The 21,534-nt window shown below is 49.1% G+C and overlaps 1 protein-coding gene across 1 annotated transcript in view; it reads right to left on the minus strand.

Moving 5' to 3' along the window:
- Positions 1-20,858, minus strand: part of MDGA1 (MAM domain containing glycosylphosphatidylinositol anchor 1) — a gene marked incomplete at its 3' end in the record, with an annotated part of 148,439 nt that extends 127,581 nt beyond the window's left edge. The window contains exon 1 of the mRNA XM_081997850.1: positions 19,890-20,858. Within this exon, the coding sequence (XP_081853976.1) occupies positions 19,890-20,016 (127 nt within the window). The 5' untranslated portion in view covers positions 20,017-20,858. The remainder of the gene's footprint in view (positions 1-19,889) is intronic.
- Positions 20,859-21,534: the final 676 nt, after the last annotated feature.

Genomic DNA, 21,534 nt, shown 5'->3' on the forward strand with positions numbered 1-21,534 from the left:
CCTCTCCAGCAGGAGCAAATTGAGGTCAAACCAGTCGTGAGCCCAGCTGGACCAGGCTGAAACCCACCAGTGGAGAGAGCCAGCCAGCCAGTCGTCCTCGAAGGCAGCCTGTTCCTCAGCCAGTACTGGCAGCACGCGGCGGGAAGGTGTAGGCAGGAGCCAGAGACCACTTTTGCCCTCTCTCCCCGCCTCTTTAAAAGGCTGCAGGGAGGGCAGCCTTCTCCTCCCTGGGGCAGCTTTGGCGTGCCAGGTCTGTGCGTCCCCCCTGCCAAGGGGATGCAAAGGGCTGCCCCGCTCCCCTGGGCGGGCGGGCGAGCCTGCTGCAGTGCTCGAGACAGATGGAGGATGCCCAGCTCGGAGTTCCATCAGGCATTTTTTTCAGCCAGTTACCTGGCTCAAGCTCGATTCCCACCCTGCAAACCCCCACGATGGGGGCCCCCCTCTGTACACTGTGCAAATTGGAATACAAATCAGAGGAAAAAGCTTTCCTCTGTTTGAACAAATTGCTATAGATTCACCCCCGTCTCAGGTCAGAGCCCCCGATGGGAAATATTTTCACTGGCTGACTGCTAATAGACTCTGGAGCAGCCATTGGATCAATACCCGAATAAGAAAATTAGCCAAAGCACACAATCTGATTTTGCCTTGTTTTGAGTTACAGCAGGTTTGTGTTTATTTCGCTCCCTTTTCCCTCCTTCCCTCTCTACCACACTTCCCCCGTCCTTGCTCCCTGGTTACCCATCTATCAAATCTAGTCAGATTGGTGGGAATATAATGAAGTACGTGCAGGAAGATGTAATGCCTTTTGAAAAATGTTTACATGCATTAATATTTCCTAGTGAAACTGCAGCACTGCCACTCCCTCAGAGGAGACAGCTCGAGAGCAACAACGAGATTTTCACATACACCCCCCCCACCCCGCTGCAAAACAAGCTACATGCAAACAATACCAAAGATCTACAAAGCAGGAGTGGGGACTGGCTGTACTCTCCCTCTCAGAAAACTCGAGGTCAGCAGTGAGGCTTCCACACTGGGAATTTAAATAATAAATAATAATAATAGCAGCTCAGTCCTTTCATTCAATATTGGTAGCAATGGAGATGTGTAACTACACCTGGGCCAGATTTCAGATGCACAGAGGGCGAGACAGAAACCAGAAGTCATCCCTGTTCTTTGAAAGGCTTCACCAGCAAGGGAAGAAGCAAAGTTGATGCCTTTCACAGCAATTCAGTGCTATGTTTCTGGCAGCTGAACACAGGGACCTTACCAACTTCACAATCCCTTCTGGCTAGTTTAGACCCTGTTTCATTTTATTCTGGAAATGGCCCTAGAAGAAGGGGAGAGACAGAGAAGAAGAACACAGATCCTAAGTACATTGGGGGGGAAAAAAAAAAAAATGCTACCAAACCAACTGTTCAGATAGGGCACATTGCCCAGATAAAATTCAGTGGGAGTAAAGTAATTCCTTCTACTTCCTACCCCAGCATCCCACTCTCCATGCCACCTACAATTGTGTCAAATGAAGAGAGAAAGCAAGACTCAATCTTCAGGTTCCTGCTCCAGCACGTCACGCTGTGTGAAGCAAAGCCACCAGCTGGGCACCTATGGAGAGCTCAAAGTGTAAAGAAACCCCAGAGCATTCAACGTGAGATGAGGTCCCCCCGTCACATTAGCACACCGCAAGAAGCTTCAAACTAAACAGGCTGAGCAGGACCTGACATCCCCTTTACAAAGCTTCCCTGAGAATCTGCACATCTTTCTTCCTACCCCGTCATTTACTGCTACACAGTGGGGACAGGACCCTTGTCTCTTGACGTGGTGCGCAGCACAGGGCATCTGCCGCACACTCCCTGCTTTTTAACCAAGCAAACTGACTGGGTATCCCAAAAGAAATCCTGGAAAAAGCATTTGTATGCATGCAATACACATATATATGTGTACACATGTGCGTACATATATGTATATACGGATCTCACACACCGATTTTACTCCCTGTGCTGTGTGGTCAATGGGTTTATTACCCTTCTCCACCATCTCTGTCCCCATGTTAGTTTAATCTTTACATTACGCTCACAGAAGAAGTATAACTATTACCAGAGATTATGCTGCACATAATGGAAAACGTACAAATGTTTTTTTACTACCAGTGCATCTTCAGTTTCTCTGCTGGTCTGTGGCAGGCTACACCAGGAGTGTGCTCATTACAGCAGTGTTAATCAGAGAACTTCAAAGAGGAGGATAGGCCATAAAGAAATCCTTTCCCTAAACATCATGTAGCAAGGACCATCTCATCAGAAGAACCCAGGAAAGACATTTTCTTTAGAAAGCAGCACTTACATACTGGATCAAGTCCAGTGAGGGACCACCAAAATGGTCAGGCAGGTGGAGCATATGGTGCATGGAGAAGAGCTGAGAAGATGTTGGGTGAGTTTCTTTGTTTGTATATTGGTTTTGTTTGTTTCTTTGTTTTGCCCAAGCTTTAAAAAAAAAAAAGACAAGGGAGATCTTACTGCTATTACTTAATTGGGATGGGGTGGAGGGGGCAAAGATGAACAGACTCAGCCTTTCTTCAGAGGTGTGTGGTGAAAGGAAAAGGGGCAAAAGCCACCAGATGCAACACAGGAAATTCCCATGGGCCATAAAGACAAAAAACATTTGACCTTGAAGGTGGTCAAACACTGGTAGAGGGGCCCAAAGGGCCATCTTTGGAGATGCTCAAAATTAAACTGGATGAGGTCCTTAACGCCCTACCTCAACTTTAAAGCTGGCTCTAACGTCAACCTAGCCCTGCTTTGAGCAGAGGGCTGGACCAGGTGACTTCCAGAGGCCCCTTCCAGCCTCAATTATTCCATGAAGTATCCAAGGTGAGAAAGTGCTGGATTGGCACCAGACCAGAGGGTTTGCTCTGTGCCCTTGCCCCCTCCAGTGGGCAAGAGAGGCCATACCACCTTAAAAATACACACTCCTCCCCAGACTTGAGCTAACAGATTTCAACCTGGAGGTGTAGAAGCAAGGTAAAATACCAAAACCACCGAGGAGGACTGTCATAAGACATCAGACTTACCAATAACGTATTTTTCTTTTTCTTATTTCAGAGCTTTTTTTGGTTTTGCTTTTGGTTTTTAGTTTGCTTGGGGTTTTTTTTTAAGATTTGTTCCATTATTGCATATGTTGGCAGAGATGAACAAGGAGTTTTATGGTTTAGGGCCTCTATACCAGGTTGCAGTCCAGACAGCAGGAATTTCTGTCAGTCCTTTCCCTGAGATTCAGACTGAATCTTCAGTTACAATTACTTCGGTGCAGGTTTAAATCTCTGGGCTTTTCTGTCTCCCAGGAAAAGGTAAGAGGAATGGAAAGATGCCACAGATTAGATGCAAGCTCAGTCCCAAGGAAACAGAACTGTAGGGCTTCTTTTTTGCTTTAAAAACAGACATGGATTTCCCTCTCCCCTCTGTATGCAGTGTTGATTTTCACCGTTAGGAAGTTACTGTACTGTTTCCCCTCCTTGAGGGCCATAAAACTCAGAGAGAGCTTCTGGGAAGGTGGCCAGAGAGCTCTGAAAACAATGCAGAACGTCACAGCTTTCCCCAGACGGGGGTTCCAGGGGAATCTAGTGGATTATCAGGCAGACAAAAGCAGTTTTCCCCAAAGGGATGAGTGATGCCTTTGCTGCAACGCCTACAGCCGTACTGCTCACCTAAGGCACCTCACTGCTGCCGTCTGTGGGCATGCAGGCTCCTGGGGCAGAGCCACCAAGTACTGGAGAGGATGAATAGACCAGTTAGTTACAAAAGGGCAAGAGTCACACTCCTGGGAGACTGGAAGGAAAGAAAGAAAGGTCACTCTGCAATTTAAGTAGATGAAGGCTTCATGCAATTCTTTACTCCACTAAAAAGGCCTGCACTTACCTCTATTCAACCTAACCATCCCCAGATGCTTCAAAAGTACTGCAGTTTTAGATTTATTACTCATGAGTTACCAGAGAAACAACAAAACACTGACCCAGCAGCAATGCACATCATAGGCACATGAGTATCACGAGGAGATGACTTCCTCTCTCTATCCTGGGCAGTTTAGTGTCCAGAGGTTGTTCTGTCCTGGAACATGGAGAAGTTGAGTTTTGGCTTCATTTCAATGTCAGCAGTGGGCTGACAGACAGCCTGGACCCACTGATGCCCACCAGAAAGGGCAGTGCTCCAGGAGACACACCAACTCCAGAAGCTCTCAAGCACTAACAGACCTAGAGCCTGCACTTCTTCCTGGAGGGTGATGTGAAGATGGACAAGTAATCGGGGAACGTACCTGCCTAAGAAAGAGGCAATAAATAAAAAAATAGAGGCAAAGACAGCAGTAATGCTTGTGCTAGGAATATCACGGACTGAATTCATGTGCGTAAACACACTTAGTTGGCTAAAGAAGAACGTGAGGCTGGCAAGATCTCTCCAGGAATGCAAGCAGACTGAGGGAGCACTGAGAACCTGAAAAGCTACTTGACAGGAAAAACAAAGCAGCAGAGGCAGGGCGAGAACCTATAGCACTGCTTGGGCCCTTACCCTCCCATACAGAGAGCCAGCCCCGGAGCGTGTGAGCCACCGCAAGCTAGCCATAATCCCAAGAGGTGGAGGACAGAGCTGCCACACAAGGCGGTACCTGAGAGAATCCCTTGGTTGCAAGGGCAGGTCCCCTCCCCTGACTCAACTGCCACGTGCCACCAGTCTGTATATAACTCATTAAAAGTCAACCATTCAGATTAAAATCAGGACAGTCGAGTTGCAAACATCAACCCTCCCACATAGAGACCAGTTACAAGCACAGCTGGTCAACCTGCACGCAAACACCATGAGGCAGACCGATGCCCCGGTAAGGGAGAGGGAGACCCATAAAGCACTCAGCTGTGCCCAGCTCTCTGGTCACCGTTCCTTCAGCAGGTGCTGAAGAAGCACTGCGCTTCTCCAGAAGCGTTCAAAACCTTTGTGGAAGAGGGTCAGGAAAATACCCCTCACCAGCACTGTGTCTGCTACTTAATCTTATTCATACAAGAAGAGAAAACCAAGCTTCCAGCTGCTGTTTGCCTTCGGTGCTGTAACTCACTGTAAAGGTATCGCTGGCAGCATTTCAATGCCACTTGGTTTTCCCTCGACGCTGCTTCAGCGGTAGGAACTGCTGTTGTATTTGGATGTTTGCATGTGGGGAAGCAGGGGAAAAGGGCTTTCTTCAGTTGCAGACCTCTTGCAGGATTTTGTTTGCATACTCATTTTATGTGCAAAAGCATACAGTTAAGACTTTCTTTGCAAAGCCCTCTCTCACAGAGCCAATATGTGTATTTAAACTAAGTGATAATGTATCCCTTTAGTAACGCTTTTATTGTTCAAACAAATACTATTTTAAGCAAAGTGAATTCAGCGAGGATTCTGAAGGTGAAACAACAGGAACCAGGGGAAGAGAGAAGGCAGAGGGGAAAACAGTGGGGACAATGGAACAAAGACTCCCCACCACCAGGCCCTTATCTCCAAAGCCAAGTGAGATCCTGAACACTAGCTCTATTTATGTCCCTTCCTTCTAGCTGTACTTTCTAAGGCCACCTGAAAAGTTAGGGAACAAATGCAGGTGACAAAGGGAAGGACAAAAGATTTCAACCAGTGTAATGCAATTAAGCAATGGAAAGGAAAAGTTCCTCTTATCCCAACACAACGATCCTACAGGAAACCAAAGGATGGAGGAGAAAAAAAAAAACCAAATGAAACAAACCCAAACAACTCTTGCCAGCTACCTCCAATCCACTTCAAGACAGCAAGGCACAAGAGTGACAGGCTTGCAGTCTCTAGGAAAGGATACTCAAATAATATCACATACCAGAGAAAACAATGAAAAAATTTCAAGGTAGGAATTTTTTTTTTCCCCCATTATTCCAGACTGACCAACAAAAGCAGAAGCATGACTTGCTGAGAATTGAGCTCTAGTTCGAGTATAATAAGAATTATCCCATTCTGGAATAATCACAAGCATAATCCAAGTCCTCCAGAGTAGTAGGGTTTGAAACCAAAGTGCCCAGACACTTTTCAAGCACAGAGAAATGAGGAATCCCCCCACAGAAACCACCATCTCGGAGATTAGATCCAGAAAACCCTGACTGCAGAGCTTGATCCTGCTGGCAGCACATTACCTAGCTAGCCCGAGTCCCGAGGCACTGCACGCTGGTTGTACAAACCAAGCATCCTATTGCTTTATGAACAAGGTTCACGCTCAAAGATTCTCTGTGCTCTGGTGACAGATCTGCTGTCGGGTTCTCCGGCAGCAGCTCGCCGAAGGCAGCGCAGGGGCTGCCTGAGAGAGCGGCAGTAGCTCAGCGGCCACAGCAACCAGCCCTCGGTGAGAAGCTGCTCACCAACGCATCGAAGCGGAAACTGCCACAAAACTAAAAACGTCTCGAGTCAAAATTTAATGGTGATGGGGGGAAAAAAAAAAAAAAACACAACCAAACAACGGATGTCCATGGAAACCTGTAACCTACTAAAGACAGGACACCACACAGAAACGGAGGTTGCCTGCCTATGCCCTCCCTTCACAACCAGATGGAAACACCACCCTGACATCACCAGCTTCATCTTCAAAGCGCCTGTGCTTTGGCAGACAAGTGGTACCACCTTCCATTCACACAAGCAGAAGGCTGGGAGAAACTAACAGACCTGGCCCTTTTTGTGGTTTGCTTTAAGGCAACTTCCCCCCCCCCCATTTAAACATACCTGGCTTACACTGAAGTCTTAAAAAAAAGTCATAAAGGAAGACTGACAGCGACAGGATCCAAGCCACTACGTGCAGCATTTCAGACCAGCATTTTTACCAGAGCGACAGCGCATAAGGGTTTAACTCCCTTGCCTTAGAATTAAAATGCTATCTACCTGAGTAGCACCGCAGAGTCAAAAATTGTAGCCAGGAAAGCGAATCCTCTAACATTTCCCCCTACTCTGCTTCTAACTCCTGTTTTCACAGAGGACCTGAAGAAACACAACCGTCGCTCGCGGCCGGCTGGCCAGTAGCTGAGGCTGGATTCGGATCCTGGCCAGCAGCTTCTGCTGGTGGATCTCCGGCACCGCGGCTGCCTGCCCACGGCCCCATAGCTGTATCGCTCCGTTCGGGGCGAGCGAGTAAAAAGTCGCCTGTGTCGGCATGGCCAGCAGGTGTGACACAGCACATGCGAGAAATAAGACCTTACATCAACAAAAATCCAATCAGTCAAATGTGCCTCGAAAACTAGTTGCAATGGCTTTAACTGGATACGACTAAAAGGGAGAAATAAAAAACAGGAAAAAAAAAATCAGAAGAGGTAGTTCAGATAATGAACCCCTTAATTACAAGCTATCAGCCACTCTACACCACCCGGGGCTTTGGGCTGCAGCCTCGGTATTACCCACGGCTGTTTCCCTGCAGGCAACAGCAATGCTCCCTCACAGAGCATCCAGGGCCTTAAAAAAAAAAGTGCATAGGAGCACATATGCAAAAGCTACATTAAATTCTCCTGTTTCTTGCAGTGGGGATGCTAAGACTGGCCCCCTTTTACGTGACCCTGGAATCACAGCTCTGGTGCCGTGGGAGACGTGCAACCCTGTTCAGGCAAGGCTTCCGCCTGGCAGGGACGGCGGTTCTCGCTCACTCTTCCAATCCCTCATTTTCAACAGCAACAATGTCACGGGTATTATCATGAGGCCAATGAAAGAGAGAAATATTCTCACTCCTAGAATTTACACACCATCAACAGCATCCATTTCTTTTTTTTCTCTCTCTTTTTTTTTTTTTTAATCTAGCAATAGCTAGACACATTTCTTTCCCATTTCCCTGTCTACCTCACCAAGCATATCACAGATCCTAGTACTTTTTAGCACCTTCCCCTGCTTCCTCCTTCTGCAAAGCTTCTATTTAGGCCTAACAAGCAAAAAGCTCATACGGTGGTTTCCTTCCCCCACCATCCTCACTTACTACTTCCTCGAGACTTGTTTTGAGACAATCAAATTCTTAAATTAAAAGCTCTTTATTAAGAATTAGCTCTGCCGGAGCTTTCCAGCATGCTGGCCGACGCAAGGGAAGAAAGTCTGTGATGTCGCGACGCAGGGTTTGCTCCTCATTTTTCTTTGCTGCTCTTTTAAGTGTCTGTACAAAACGCCCTGCTGACCCATCTGAAGCTGAGTGATAAGCAGCTGATCTCCTGTGTTTTGCCAAATGTCTCTTATCTAAACCGATCTCCTTAAGCAAGCCATATGCTGCAAACATACTTTGAAATGTCTCCATAATAATCTGAGAAGCAGAACTGTTTGTCAAATAGCACACACACTACTGCTGGCCACTTGGAACAACCATCAGCCACAAGTAGGTACATATGCCTATTGTGATCTGCAAAAATCAGCATGGCATCTTTGCCAAGGCTTCGCAAATGCCGGAGTGGTTTCTAGTTTTGACAACTACCATTCACTTTGGCTAATTTCTCCTTTTACAGAGAGTTTCAAGCCTGATTACCAGCCACGAACATGTAACAAACCACTCCTTTCAATTTGTTGTGGTGATATTCATGCCTTTCACCCAACATCCCAACATGAAAGATTTATGGTATTAATCATGCACATCATAGTAAACAGTCATTCTGCACTGTCGATTGCATTTTTCTGCTAGAATAAGGATGAAAGTCCTGAGCTGCTTATCGTTTGACCAGCCAGAAAACAAACTATTGTGCTATTTTAACCAAAGCTGGAGCTTAGTTTCTATGGGTAACGTCTTCAGATGCAGCTACATGGTTCAGGAGCTTGACTACTCCATTTTGAAAAACAATTTAGAAACTTAAATCACAGCTGTATGCAGGGCTTGTCTACACAAGGAGTTATTCAGGAATAGCTTTTCAAAATTCAAAATTAAAGATTAATTTTAGACCTGCTGTCTGGAGGCTCTCTTTCACGACAGCAAGCTGCATTGAGCTGGCTTGCATTCCCGCACTGCAGGCCATGCTTGCTTGGAAGATACCACAGAGCAAGAACCACCCTGGCATTTGTCTTGCTAGAACGAGCAGCTACTGGATTGCGGTAGCTAAGCTGCTGCAGCCCTCGAGCCCCGAACTGCACCCCACAATCAGCCAGCTAGTTGGCTTTATAGGATCACTGCCCAGCTGCACAGCCGGGGGTTGAGTGTATTTGGCTGGGACGATTTGTGTGCGATCCAAAAGCAAGGGTGAACCCGGTGCAGGTGCCCCACGACTTGCTTCTCAGGGGGTCGAGCGCAGTACGTCGCTGCCGACTGGCCCCAGGTGCGGGGGGGCTCAGCGCGCGCCGCGGAGCCCACCCAGGGTGCTGCATCAGCAGCTGGAACCGAAACAGCTCATTTAAAGCTGGCTCAAGAGTGCACCCACAAGTTACAGTCCTACTTTTTTAAGTCGCTTTGTTTGCAGAAAACATTCCCCTAATCCCACTGTCTCACAGCATTGGAAAGCTCCTGTATTCTTATCCAGTTTCCAGGTATTGCTCGTTTGTAAGGGCACGGGGAAGAGCAAGGCACCGTCTTCCACTACGCCTTAAAACGGGGATCTTCCCAACCTGCAGCTAACACCACTGCCCACTTCTGAGTCCCATTTTCCAGAGATAAGAAGGTCTTCTTATTCAGCAATTATTTGATGACTGATCAAGACAATCCCCTTCTCAAACACATACTTGTGAATTTTAATTGCTCCAAATATAAAAGAAAAATCTCTCTCTCAAAGAAAAACCAAAACAGCACTGACATTAATTACTTTTGGCCTTTGTTAGCATTTGGGAAACAAACACTAGAGATTTCTTCTTCCTATCTTCATACTTGTAAGAAAAATAGGAATACGGATTAGCACATACTTAACAAAACGTGTTGGAATATTCAGACTTTCCTTTTGCTTCTTCAAAAGCTGTGTTCTGCTCTGGCATTCAGCCTTATTTTAGAGCCATAGCTCCATCCTCATTATCATAATTTCTCCTCTGTCCCAGACACTGTCCCTCACCATGTACCTATGATATGGTCCCCTGCTTTTTTCCCCCCATCCCAAATCTCTGCTCCTTCATGGTAAACTCAGACTTTTTGTCCTTCCCTCAGGTACTAGCAATAGTCATTTAATCTCCTCCATTTATGATAACATTTTTTCATAGTAAGAAATATTGCTTCTTTGATTAAGTGCAAAATAATTTAAATTGTTGCAGAATGAGTCAACATATTCCAGAACTAATCCAGTCCTGCAACCTCCCTCAGAGCAATTTTTCAAGCCACCTGCATATTCACTCAGAAAAGCCATGTATGTACCCACGATTGAAAGATTTCTCTTTCTCTCCCAGTGTTGTACACTAAGGCTCAACTTCTGGAAGACCTCCAAAAGGTGTCCTAAAATAAACCCTAACCTGTGAGCAAAGATGAGCTAACTTAGTAGTGAAAGACAAACATGTTTGTGTTTTCTTATTTAAAAAAGCTTGATATGGAGATAACTGGATCAGAGCCTGTTTTCAATAGTTTATTCCTTCTTATCGAGGATGTGTTTACCTTGGATCTATCAGCCACAGGGATTGCACTTCATACCAGCTACACTTTACCAGAGAGAAAAGGGTGGTTAAAACCTTGTTGATGTTCGATTCTCCATTCTGCCATGGGCAAATCACTTAATCTCCATCTCATTTCCCCACATGTAGGAAGAAGTGTTTCTGTAGGCAACAGAGGCATTGTAAAGGTGGAAGTTCATAGAAATTACAGTGATGGGAAACACATAAACCCACAAGAAATCCTACTTGTGCACTCTGAGAGGGATTTTCAGGCTCTAACAACTGCAGTGGAAATGCCCCAGACCAGTTAAGTTTTCTTAACACCCTACCTAGGTTCACTTGACTGGCAGGGGAGTTCAGTCTTCCATCCCCAGCGGGCTCTTGCTGCTCAGGTTACTTTTATGAGCCTCAATTTCTCACATTTCTGCTATTTCAAGGGATGCTCTGAGTCAGAATAATCTGTTTATTAAACTTAGCGAGAGACAGTCATTCCTCACTCTAATTCTACAAATGCATTCCTCACTCTAATTCTACAAATGCCTTTTTCCACTGTGCAAGGCACGGAACAAGCACCAGAAGGTGAAACGGCATTTGTAAGCAAAAACCATTTTGCCACGTTTCTCTAACGTCTGTCTGAACCACATCTTTGTTTTTCCTTTTTATTTCATCACAAAGGCACACAAGAGATGCAGGAGATTCCCATCCACATTTATCTTAACAATTTATGCCAATTAGTGAAGGACCATTTCCTTCTGAAACAGGAGCAGCAACAGCAAGCAGCAGTTCTTGTATTAAATGTCCACCTGCAGATATCCTAAAGCCTTTCTTACAGCTTGATTTTAGCTTTCCATGTTATGTCAGTTCTTCTTTAGGTGACATTTGTTAATTTTTCTTCAGAAACTGCCGTTCTTACTGCACTTTTGTCAATTGCTATCCTCACCCTGCCATCATTTCCATTTACACAAACCCAGCAAAAGTATCTGCACACCATTTGTCCTACACTACAGTTCAAAGCGGAGAGAAACCACAAACCAGCACATCACAGCCAGATGGATTTTTAGTTACATCAGTGACATCTCCCTTGCGAAAGCTAAAACAAAGGGATAGCAGCCAACACCACGTCCACGAGCGACTGGCAGCACGAGTGAAAGGAGCAACAGGAAAAGCAAGAGGCTGGCCAGATCGATAAAAGCTGCTCGAAGTCCTTGCTCACTGCCTCGCTGCACCCCTTCCCTGGAGGTCTGCAGCCCAGCACCGAGCCGTGACCCGCTCACAGAGCGGTGCTGGTGACTCCGAATCACCAGGCCACTCCAGCACCATGGCTGCCCCCAACAGGCTGTCCTGCCTTATTCGCAACCACTGAAATATGTAACTGCACCTACGCTGCTGTTCGTTACCAGCATGATATTAAGAACGCAGGGTGCTTTGCAGAAGCATACAAAGGGAACGTCCTTCTCAGAGGAGTTTAACCATAAAGCTCTCCGTAGATTTTTGGGAATACAGTCTTACAAGGATACGGTGGGGTTACCACATTGCCTAGTCTGGAAGAACAAGTAGAAAATTTAAAGAACTAACCATTTCTATTCAGCTTGCTCTCTTTCTCTCTAGTTCTCTGGTTAATTTTAGGCATCTCCCTTCGCCAGCCATGGACCAGAATATTTGGGCATTAAAACTTAAGGTATTAGTAGTCAGAAGCTGACCCAGGATACAGCACGGCCAATGCACTGGTGCAAAGAGCTGCCTGTAGGCAGCCACGATGCTCAGAAGACAATGTTGCACTCAGCTAGGGCCCCTAAGTCATGTTTTCCCAAGAGCCAAAGCACCAGCTTCAGTCAAATGCCTCTGCTGCAGCACCCTCAGCTCTGCTGCCTCACTGAGCCAGGGAGATACATCGCAGCACTAATACCCTCACCTGAATACCTTAGAGGTCCTGACAGCCAGCCACCACCTTCCTGTCACCTTTTCTCCTCCTGCCAGAGCAAGGCCATGCACGAGGATCCCTCTTCCCTTGTATCTCTTCAGATTCCTTTAACCCTACCTTCCTTAAAAAAACAAAACAAAACAAAAAAACACACAAAAAAAACCCCCACAAAACAAAAAAACCACCAACCCACCCTAAACACAATCACACAGATATGTGAATAAAAAACAGAAATTGAGGCTATGGTTGAAAAGCTAACTTGGGATTTAAGAGGCCTGCACTCACTTCATTATATTATCTTTTGTGGGAAACAGACAACAAGATGCTCAAGGAAGGAGGAACAGCACTTCCGCACTCCACAGGAGTATTACAAAGGACTGAGGGGGAAAAGGAAAAAAAAAAAATCATTAACTGCTTGGGTACAACATGACAGCGCTTCAGACACTAAAACAAACCAGAGAGAGATGCAAAGCAGCATGCAAGCAGCCAGCACTGAAAAAACTGGGAGCAGCGGCTCAATCCCGGGCTTTCACTCCCGCCAACTTCGGCCTCGCTCCCGCCCTCGGGAACACGCCGGGACCGTGGGCGGGGCGGAGGGGGTGTCCCCAAGTCCACCAAGGTGGCAACGGAGAGGACGAGCTGCCTCCGGGCACTACCTGGCGCTCAGCCGAGGCTGCCGACTCGAGGACAGCTAGCCCGTCACCCCGCGGACGCGCCGCCAACCCGCCCCACGCGTGTCCGGCAGGCCGTGCAGCGCCCCTGTTCCGCCGGGAGACGGGCGCTCCCAAAGCAGGGTTTCAGTTTCCAGGAGATTTGCCCTGAGCAAGTCCGAACCCCCCACTCCCCCCCGCGGGAAGGGGCGCACCCCCGGGGACCCCCCACTGCCCCCCCGCGGGAAGGGGCGCACCCCCGGGGGATCCCCCCCACCCCCGGGGCGGTGCAACGCCTCCCTCTGCCGGGCAGCGGCGGAGCGGCACGGCCCCGCCGCCCAGATGTGCTCCCCAGCCGCAGCTGGAGAGAAGCCCGCAGGCGGGCCGGTGAAGCAGGGGCAGCTTCCTTCCCCTTCCCTGCGGGCGGAGGGAGAAGCCGGAGCCGCCTGCGGCCGGCGCGCTGCGCCCGGGCAGGGCTGGGGAAGGCAAGCGGGGAGTCAAGGCCGCCGTTCCAAGAAACGCCCGATGCCGGGCATGAGTACTCTCTGCCTCCCAACTGGCCCTGTCCCAGCTAGCCTGTTGGCAACAGCCCCTCTCCGACTTAACTTTTGTTGAGCCAAAATCAGCTGATGCCCGGGATCTCCAGTCCCTGGCTCTTTAATGCAGCGCTTTTGATCGTCGGCTCCATGGGTTATCACACATTTGATTTCTTCTTTTAAAAACTAAGCAAGTGCCTGGCTATAAGAAACAAGCTTCAGTTGTTCCTTCAACCCCTCTCCCCAAATAAAGGGCAGATTAAAGCTTTTTTGATTTTCAAAGTAAGCACTTCAGATCCTAGCAGAGATCTCACCACGGGCACAGAGACTCCTCTGCGCGCCCTCCTCTCCCATCCCTTCCCACCGGATCCCTCTCTCTGGTGGATGCTGGAGGCCCTGCCAGATCTGCATTCTGCTGTGCAGTCTCAGCGCCGAATCCCTCGTGCTTCTGCCACAAGCTTGGGGGACGCTGGCACATTTTCCACTTCTCAATTTAAACCCGTGCCACACCAGCAGCTGATGACCAGCAAAAGGTGGCTGGGACATGGGCACTTGATGCATTCACCTTGACTGCTTGAGAGCAGAAACGGTCTCAAAGTTTTCTTAATAGTTTCATTCTACGTAAGACCTGGGCTACCAGGTATGGCCTAAAGAAGCCCGCATGGTATTACTGGGCGCAGGTACCTGCAGCATCTGAGAACAACCAGCATTTTCCACTGTCTCTTGTTTGGAAGGAGCCCATCACAAGCTGACCACTCATCTTCCCCACAGCAAAATGCAGCCCCCTCAGAGGACACAACACAGCAACCCCTCTGCCCAAAAAATATCAACAATTCACCTATCTTGACGAGAACTTCACCAGTGAATGATCTCTCCAGAGCTACACCGGCAAACCAAGTTGACTGCGGACTTACCTTATGCTGACTAAAGAAACCTTTTGCAGGTTAGAGTTCAGGATGTTTCCCCAAACGGAGTAAGAAACACCCTCCAGCCCAAGCAGTCTTTCACTAGTAGAAATGCATCTCTCTCGTGTTTGCCAGCACACTGGCATTGGGCAGAATGCAATTTTTCCCCACCCCCAACTCTGCCCTCCTCATGACAAGCCGTAGCCATGCAGGCAAGACTCTTAGCCATAGACTATGCTTAATGAACCAGGAGAGCACGATATGTGTGAAGGGAAGGACTGGAAGCCTGAAACTGCACTATTAAAGCAAGCAGAATAGCAATAATGCCAATCAAAACATGGATGAAACAATAGGGCTTCTGGTTGATGGGAAGTGTCACAAGATCTGAGTTACCAGCATGGAAGTCGTCTTGTCTTGTTACTTAAAAATAAGGACAGTAGCCTCAGCAGCACAGCGTCCCTTACCACCACTGCCGAATTGCCGTCTGACTGCTGAGCCTCCCAGGCCAACTTCTGCTGCATCTTCTACTTACCAGGAACCACTTACTATACCTCCTTCCGCTCTCTCAAACTCATCTGAAATACATATACATAGTTCAAAAAAATCCAGTGCAAACCTGACATGGTGATAATTTTAAAAGCCATGCTGCTCATGTCAAATTATTCAACATCTGTCTTCATGTTCCCACAAAAATTAGCATAGGATGGTGGTTTCTGATGACACCTATAGTGAAATATTTTGACTTCTACCAGCAAGTTGCAAACAACCTGTCAAGAGGATAATGTCAGTTTTCTAGTACTGCATATTAAAGCCAACTGAGGGCTTATCTGGTGTGAGAGTCTACTGACCTGACCTAAAAACAGAGGCTCTAGTGTCACAGGAGGGTGAATCTAACACATTGCAGCTGGAGAACAGCAGGGCATGCTGAAGCACCGGGATGGATGGATTTAATGCCTTGAGCTTAAAGAGCTGCTAAAGAACTATGCAAATCTTGGACTGACCCTAGCCTTCCAGTTACAAAACTCGTTCCTGTAACGAAAAGGCTACAGCCTAAGCCACCACAGATTTAAGGGCTGGACAACAAGGAGAAATGGCTGAGCACAAGGGATGTGTGTACACACACACACATATATATAGTTTGGAGGACCACTGTGCTCATACATCGCATTTTCCAAACAGAATCAGCCAAGCGGCTCACAGGAGCCAGCTCCACCGCCACTTTAGCCAGCTATCTGCTCATTTCTGAGGGCACAAGGTTGGAGGGTGCACTGGGATAACAACAAGATAGCCGAAGAGCTCCGTGTCTGGACTCCTGTACCCACTGGCGAAACAGCTCTAGGCAGAGGCAGGGGAGGGGGACAGCCAGGTCACCAGGCTCAAGGTTAGCATCATAGTGTGTCTGTGCCCCCAGAACCTGGCAGCAGAAGACAGGCACACACACAGGTTGAAAAAGGGTGTGAGGCCTCCTGCACTGAAAACTCTAGGAAAAGAGGTTTTACTTTACAGGTAAAAGGGGCAGGAAACAAACCATGTCATGCATACACAAAATGAAAAAGTGCAGATGTTTATGGTCTAAATCCAGGACTTTTTCTACCATGATGCTCCTCCATCACAGACTCAAGAAAACATTCTTCCACTAGATTTTTTGTCTGCCTGTAGTGGCATCTCATGGGTGATTCTGTGTGATGGCATCATCTCATGGGTGATTCTGTGTGATGGCATCTCTTTAAAGACAGACCTTTGCTGGGTCATTATTCCCCACCTCAGAGGCCAGGGCAGGACTACTCTGTATTGCAAGTGCTTCACCCCCACCAGTTTCAAGTGCCTGAAGTAATGCAACCCACCCAGCCTCTCTGATCACAGTGCCAGGCAGCGTTCCCTGCTGCTCAGACTAAACCTTCCTTTTATTCCCTTTCCATCACCTTGGTGTAGCCCCTCATCACACACTGCGATGACCATTCCCAAAATGCCTTTTCCGCAGGTGAGTTATGAGAGGCAGGGGACAAAACATCCCACTCTTATTCAGTCGGAAAGGCTGCTGCTGATCAGCTGGACCCTGATAGTTGCAAGACAACCTGGAAATGTTAATTATGTACTGAATATGGAGTAAGCAAAGCAGCAGCCCTGTGCACACTCTGAACGAGAGCTACGCAAGTCCTGAAGTCTGCAAGGCTGACTAGGAAGCAAGAAGCATACTCTTCCCTTTGGAAACTCTCCCTATTCTCCCCTATCAGCCTAATTTATAGCTTTTTCAGTGTTGATAAATCCAAGCCTGGAAGGGCAAGTCCCCTTTCTCCTTCCTCCCTCCCCCCCAAATTCTGACATTTCCTAGAGATCAGTTACAGCTTGCTCCTCATCTTGACCAGCAGCATTAACGCACCAGGATTGAAAGGCACATGCAGTTTGGGAAATGGGGCACCACAAAAGGCTAACAAAAGTTGCCTCTTGGTAGTCTGCTGAACTGCCTTCTGTATCAGGCCATCCCTGTCTTACTGCAACAAACAAGGCTGAAAGGATGGGATCAGCTAGTGAGAAGAGGGTTTCAGACACACTTCAGTCATTACAACAAATGCCAATTTATATAACAAGCCTCTTCAGGTAGCAGGCTAAAAGCACCTTGACTCCTAATTAAATTGTACCTCAATTGCAAACACTCCTTTCCCAGAAACCCCCTTACACACGTTTTATTTGTACCATTCATCTCAATAAACCTCTCCAACAACTCTGCTCTCCAAGACAGAGGTCTTTTGTGCACATCCATGCGGGTGTATTATTTAAAGAGTACATCACATGGATACTTTATCTAGTTTAATCTGATTTAATCTGAGCAGATTTACTAAAGTGAAATATATTTATAGATCCATACAGATATCTCTGCCCATCTTCATCACCACAAACAAATATTCAAAAGCAGAAAAGCAGATCTGAAACATGATACCTGCATTCCCGTAATTACTACATTAAGTGCCACATGAGACCGACATTCACAACACAGAATGCTCAAGTGCAGCTCAAAGCTGTGGCAAGAGACTAACATTTAGGACAAACTGAAGTGGAGGGGGGCAGTAGGACTACTTTTTAATCCTGCTTTATTTATCCTTGCAGATATAACAGTATCAATCCAGCTCTGCTTGAGCCATCAATAACCACAATTTCACATCCAAACAAACAGTGCTGGCTTCACAAGGCATAAAAATCAGCACAGGGTAGCGGACTGAAGGCAGGATTGGGAAAGACAATATGAAAACTATTAGTCACCGTAGAAGTTTGCAGTGTGCTGATTCCACAATACACCACTCTGGGCTGTGCTCAGAGCGCTGCGTATTAAGGCTCCTGATGGTCTCAACAGATAGTTTGAAGAGGGAGGGGAGGGGAGGGGAGAGGAGGGAAGAAACTGTATTTCTCCTTTGTGTAGTTAAGTAAGAGAAAAGATAGAAGTAGTGTACCATTTTGGCTTAAAAGGATGCCTTCATCTTAGTGATGTCTATATCTGTGCTTTTGTACACAGCTGCTCCAATCTCTCTCTGAGAGAAAAAGACAAAAACATCAGTAAGTTATTCTGAAGATGTAATTTAGCAGCAACTCTATCAAATGCAAGTTCACTGAAGTAGGTGAAAAAATACAACAGGCAACCTTCTACAGCACATTTATGCAAAACCGGTTTTAAGCCCTGTCCCTCTCCCTACACTACGATCCTAATCAGAGAGGCCATTCTATGGCAAGTGACAGCTACTCAGCAGCAAGCACACTGAAACAAAATAATAAAAGTTCAGCTAGAAGCAGATTACCTATTTTAAAGGATTAAATAACCTGCCCTCCCCAGGTTTCTGTACCACAAACTCATTCTACTCCTCATCTTTCCAGCCTTCGGAGGGTCCTACAATTTTCTTCTGGATGTGCAGACTGGGAGAAAACACATATACTGGGAGGAAGAAAGAAAAAAGGAAGGAAGCTAAACACTCTCTATTTAAAATGGTTATTTTACAAGACGGATCAAAACTCGAATTAACATCCCAGCCCTCAAGGAGAAAGGAGGAATTGTTTCCATTAAAGAAATACATCATTAAAAAGTGACCTACAAAGACTTACCCATAGTCAGTGAGACTGAACTGATCTTTGCCAGAACTCACACAAGAGACTGGCTGCGTGCTGTTAAAAAAGGGGGAGCGGGGGGGCTGGATTCTCTCACTGGGGTCTCTCTTCAGAGCTCAGAGAGCTTGGCTTGTTAGAGGCAGAGGCATGCCTTCCAGAAGGACTTTACAGCAACGCACAACTGAGTTGTAAGCCAAGATAAAGCCGGCTTGTTATGAGAGGCAAGTCTTGTGGGTTGCTTTTATTTATTTTTTCCCAGTGTATTGGAAATGCAGATCTGGTAAAGCAAGAATTAAGAGCGGGCTGGGAGAGGGAAAGGGGGGCTGCACGTCTCGCTAAAGTAAATCCCGGCTGTTCTCTCAACCCAGGGCTTGTGCTCGGCGCGGGCATCGGGTACCATCCCCAGCCTCTGCCCCCCTCTCTGCCCTCGGAAGCCGAGGGGCTGCGGGAGGCAGACCCTTCAGGGGGCCACCTGAGCTTGCCATTTGCCGCCCTGCCTGCAGACGAAGAGGGGAAGTAAGCACCGTAACTGCAAGAATAATAAATTAAAAAAAAAAATCATATTCCCCACTCCAAGCAGCTCGACATCAGCTCTGCCACAGACCGCCACCCACCCCCACGATCGTAAGAAGAAAATCGGCAGCGAAGTTCAATAGGGTGCAAAGGCAGGCTCACCCCCCGCCCCCCCACACCCCCGGGAGGGGAGGGAGGGCGGCGGGGTGCACCGTGGGTTGCACGGGGGGAGCCGGCCCCGCCGAGCCCGGGAGCACCGCCCCGCACGCCGGAGACCCTGGTGCCGCGCCCGACGAGTCGGCGGCCGCCCTCCTCTTGCCCTCCCCGAGCCGGTGCTCCCGCCGGGTGGGAAGCGGGATCCTCGGTTCTCGTCCTGCCCCAAAGACACTGCGGCCCGGAGGTCGCTGTCAGGGCGGTCGCACGCCGGCACCGGCGTGGCGTCCCCACGCGAGGCGGGTGGGGGAGCGGGGCGGCAGGGCCGGGGCTCGGGGTGGCTCCCCGCGGCAGCCCCGGCTCCTGCCGGCTCCAGCACTCGGCGGCCTCGGTACCGGGAGGCAGCCGGGGGTTACGGCGAGGAATTAGGAAGCAGCTGCGGGCGCAGGAAGCCCCATCGCTGCGGAAATCTCTCCGCTCGGGCGGCGACGAGCTCCGCCGGCACCATTTACTTTCTCCTGCAGGTGCTTTTTAACTTTGATCCCCCCGCCCTCCCCCAAAACCGCGACCGTGATAACGTCTCTTACCGTAAACCCCTTGTCCCCTGCTGTACACCGGCACCAGAGACAGGAATAAAAAACAGATCATCTCCATCTTCAAGGCAGAGCCTTCATCGCCGGCGAAGAACAGCAGCCAAACCAGCCCCGGCAGCATCCGGCGGGGGAGCGGGGAGCCGCCGAAAGCCTCTCGAAACGCCGCCCCATGCGCCCCGCTCCGCGCCGGGCACCGGCGCCCCTCGGGCGGAGGGTGGGACGGAGGGACCCCCCCCCACACCCGAGCCGCCTGGGGATAAAATTTAAAAAGAAAAAGAAGAAGAAGAAGGAAAAAAAAAAAAAAGAAGGTGGGACGAGGCGGGGGGGAAAGGAGGGAGAGGGCGAGGGGAGGTGGTAGGGGGGCGGGAAAGCGAAGGGCCGGTGCCTGCTGCCCCTCGCCTGGTTCCTCGAGGATCTCCAGGAGAGCGGGCAGCCGCGCCCGGGGTACGGGGAAAGGCCAGCCCGGGGGCACCGGGCCGGCGCCGGGCAGGGGCAGGGTCCGGGCCAGCCCAGCGCTGCCCCCCCGGTCCCCGCGGGAAAGAGGTTCTCTTTGTCCAGCCGGAGTCGCCGAGCGCTGCCCGAAGTGCTGCCAACTTGGGAGAGTCCTTGCCCTCCCTCCTCCCGACGAGGCTCTGGCCGCAGCCCCAGGAGCTAACGGGGGGGAAAGGAGAAGGAGGTGGAGAAAAAGGGGGGGCAGCGAGGGTGGGGGTTAGGAGCCAGCTGCTGAAAGGCGGAGGGAGGGATAGGTGACTCTTCTCTTTTCCAGATCTTCTGAGGACGGGATTGTTGTAATTAATCAAATCCAGGAAGGATTTTTAAAATTTTTTTTTAAAGCGGCTCCCAAGAGCTCCCCCAGCTGCACTGCATCGCCCCAGCCAGCCTAACGGGAGAAGCAAACGAGGAGCAGACAGACCACGCACCCTCGCTCCGCCTGCAGCTCAGCCCGGCTCTCCTCGCCTCCTCCCCAGCCTGCCAGGTCCTTGTCCCTTCAAAACTTTCCCTGTTGCGCTGTTCCGGGCTGGGGCGGGTGCTTCGCCTCCGCTGCTTGCCGGTTCCGCCCGCCTCGCAGACGATTTGCGGCGGTGGGGAGTTCCGTGTCGCTCCCCCTCGACGGCTGCCGGAGCTGCCGGTGAGACGTAAGGGGGGCTGCAGCTGGAAGGAAGCCGAAGAGGAGGCACAAGAAGCTGGATAAAGTTGGGTTACTCCTGCCAGACGCCGTCTGGAAACCGCTTGGCAGGTCCCTGCCCCACCGGGTTTTTTTCTTGCTTTTTTTTTTTCCCCCCCCTGAAGCGTCAAAATCTCCTGCAAAAGTGGCCGGGAGCGTCGTTGCTCCCCAACCGGCCCCGGGCGCCCGGGGAGAGGGGCGGGGGGAAGACGGCACCCGGGAGCCGCCTCACCCCTCCCGGCTCTGGCGGTCGTGCCGCGTTTTCTTCCCCTTTGGCTTTCCAGGTTTTTCCCCTCCCCTCTTCAACATTTCATTCCCCTTCGGTTTGAAAAAAAAAAAAAAGAAAAAAAAAAAAGAAAAAAAAAAGGAGCCAATTAAAGCAGCCGTGCGCGGGAGAGCCCTGCCTCCTGCCCGATTCTGCGGGCCTCCCCTCGCCCCGGCTCAATTAGAGCCAGCACCGCAGGGCTGGGGAGA

This window comes from Phaethon aethereus (genome assembly GCF_964289735.1).
Source record: "Phaethon aethereus genome assembly, chromosome: 3".
Taxonomy (NCBI): Eukaryota; Metazoa; Chordata; class Aves; order Phaethontiformes; family Phaethontidae; genus Phaethon; species Phaethon aethereus.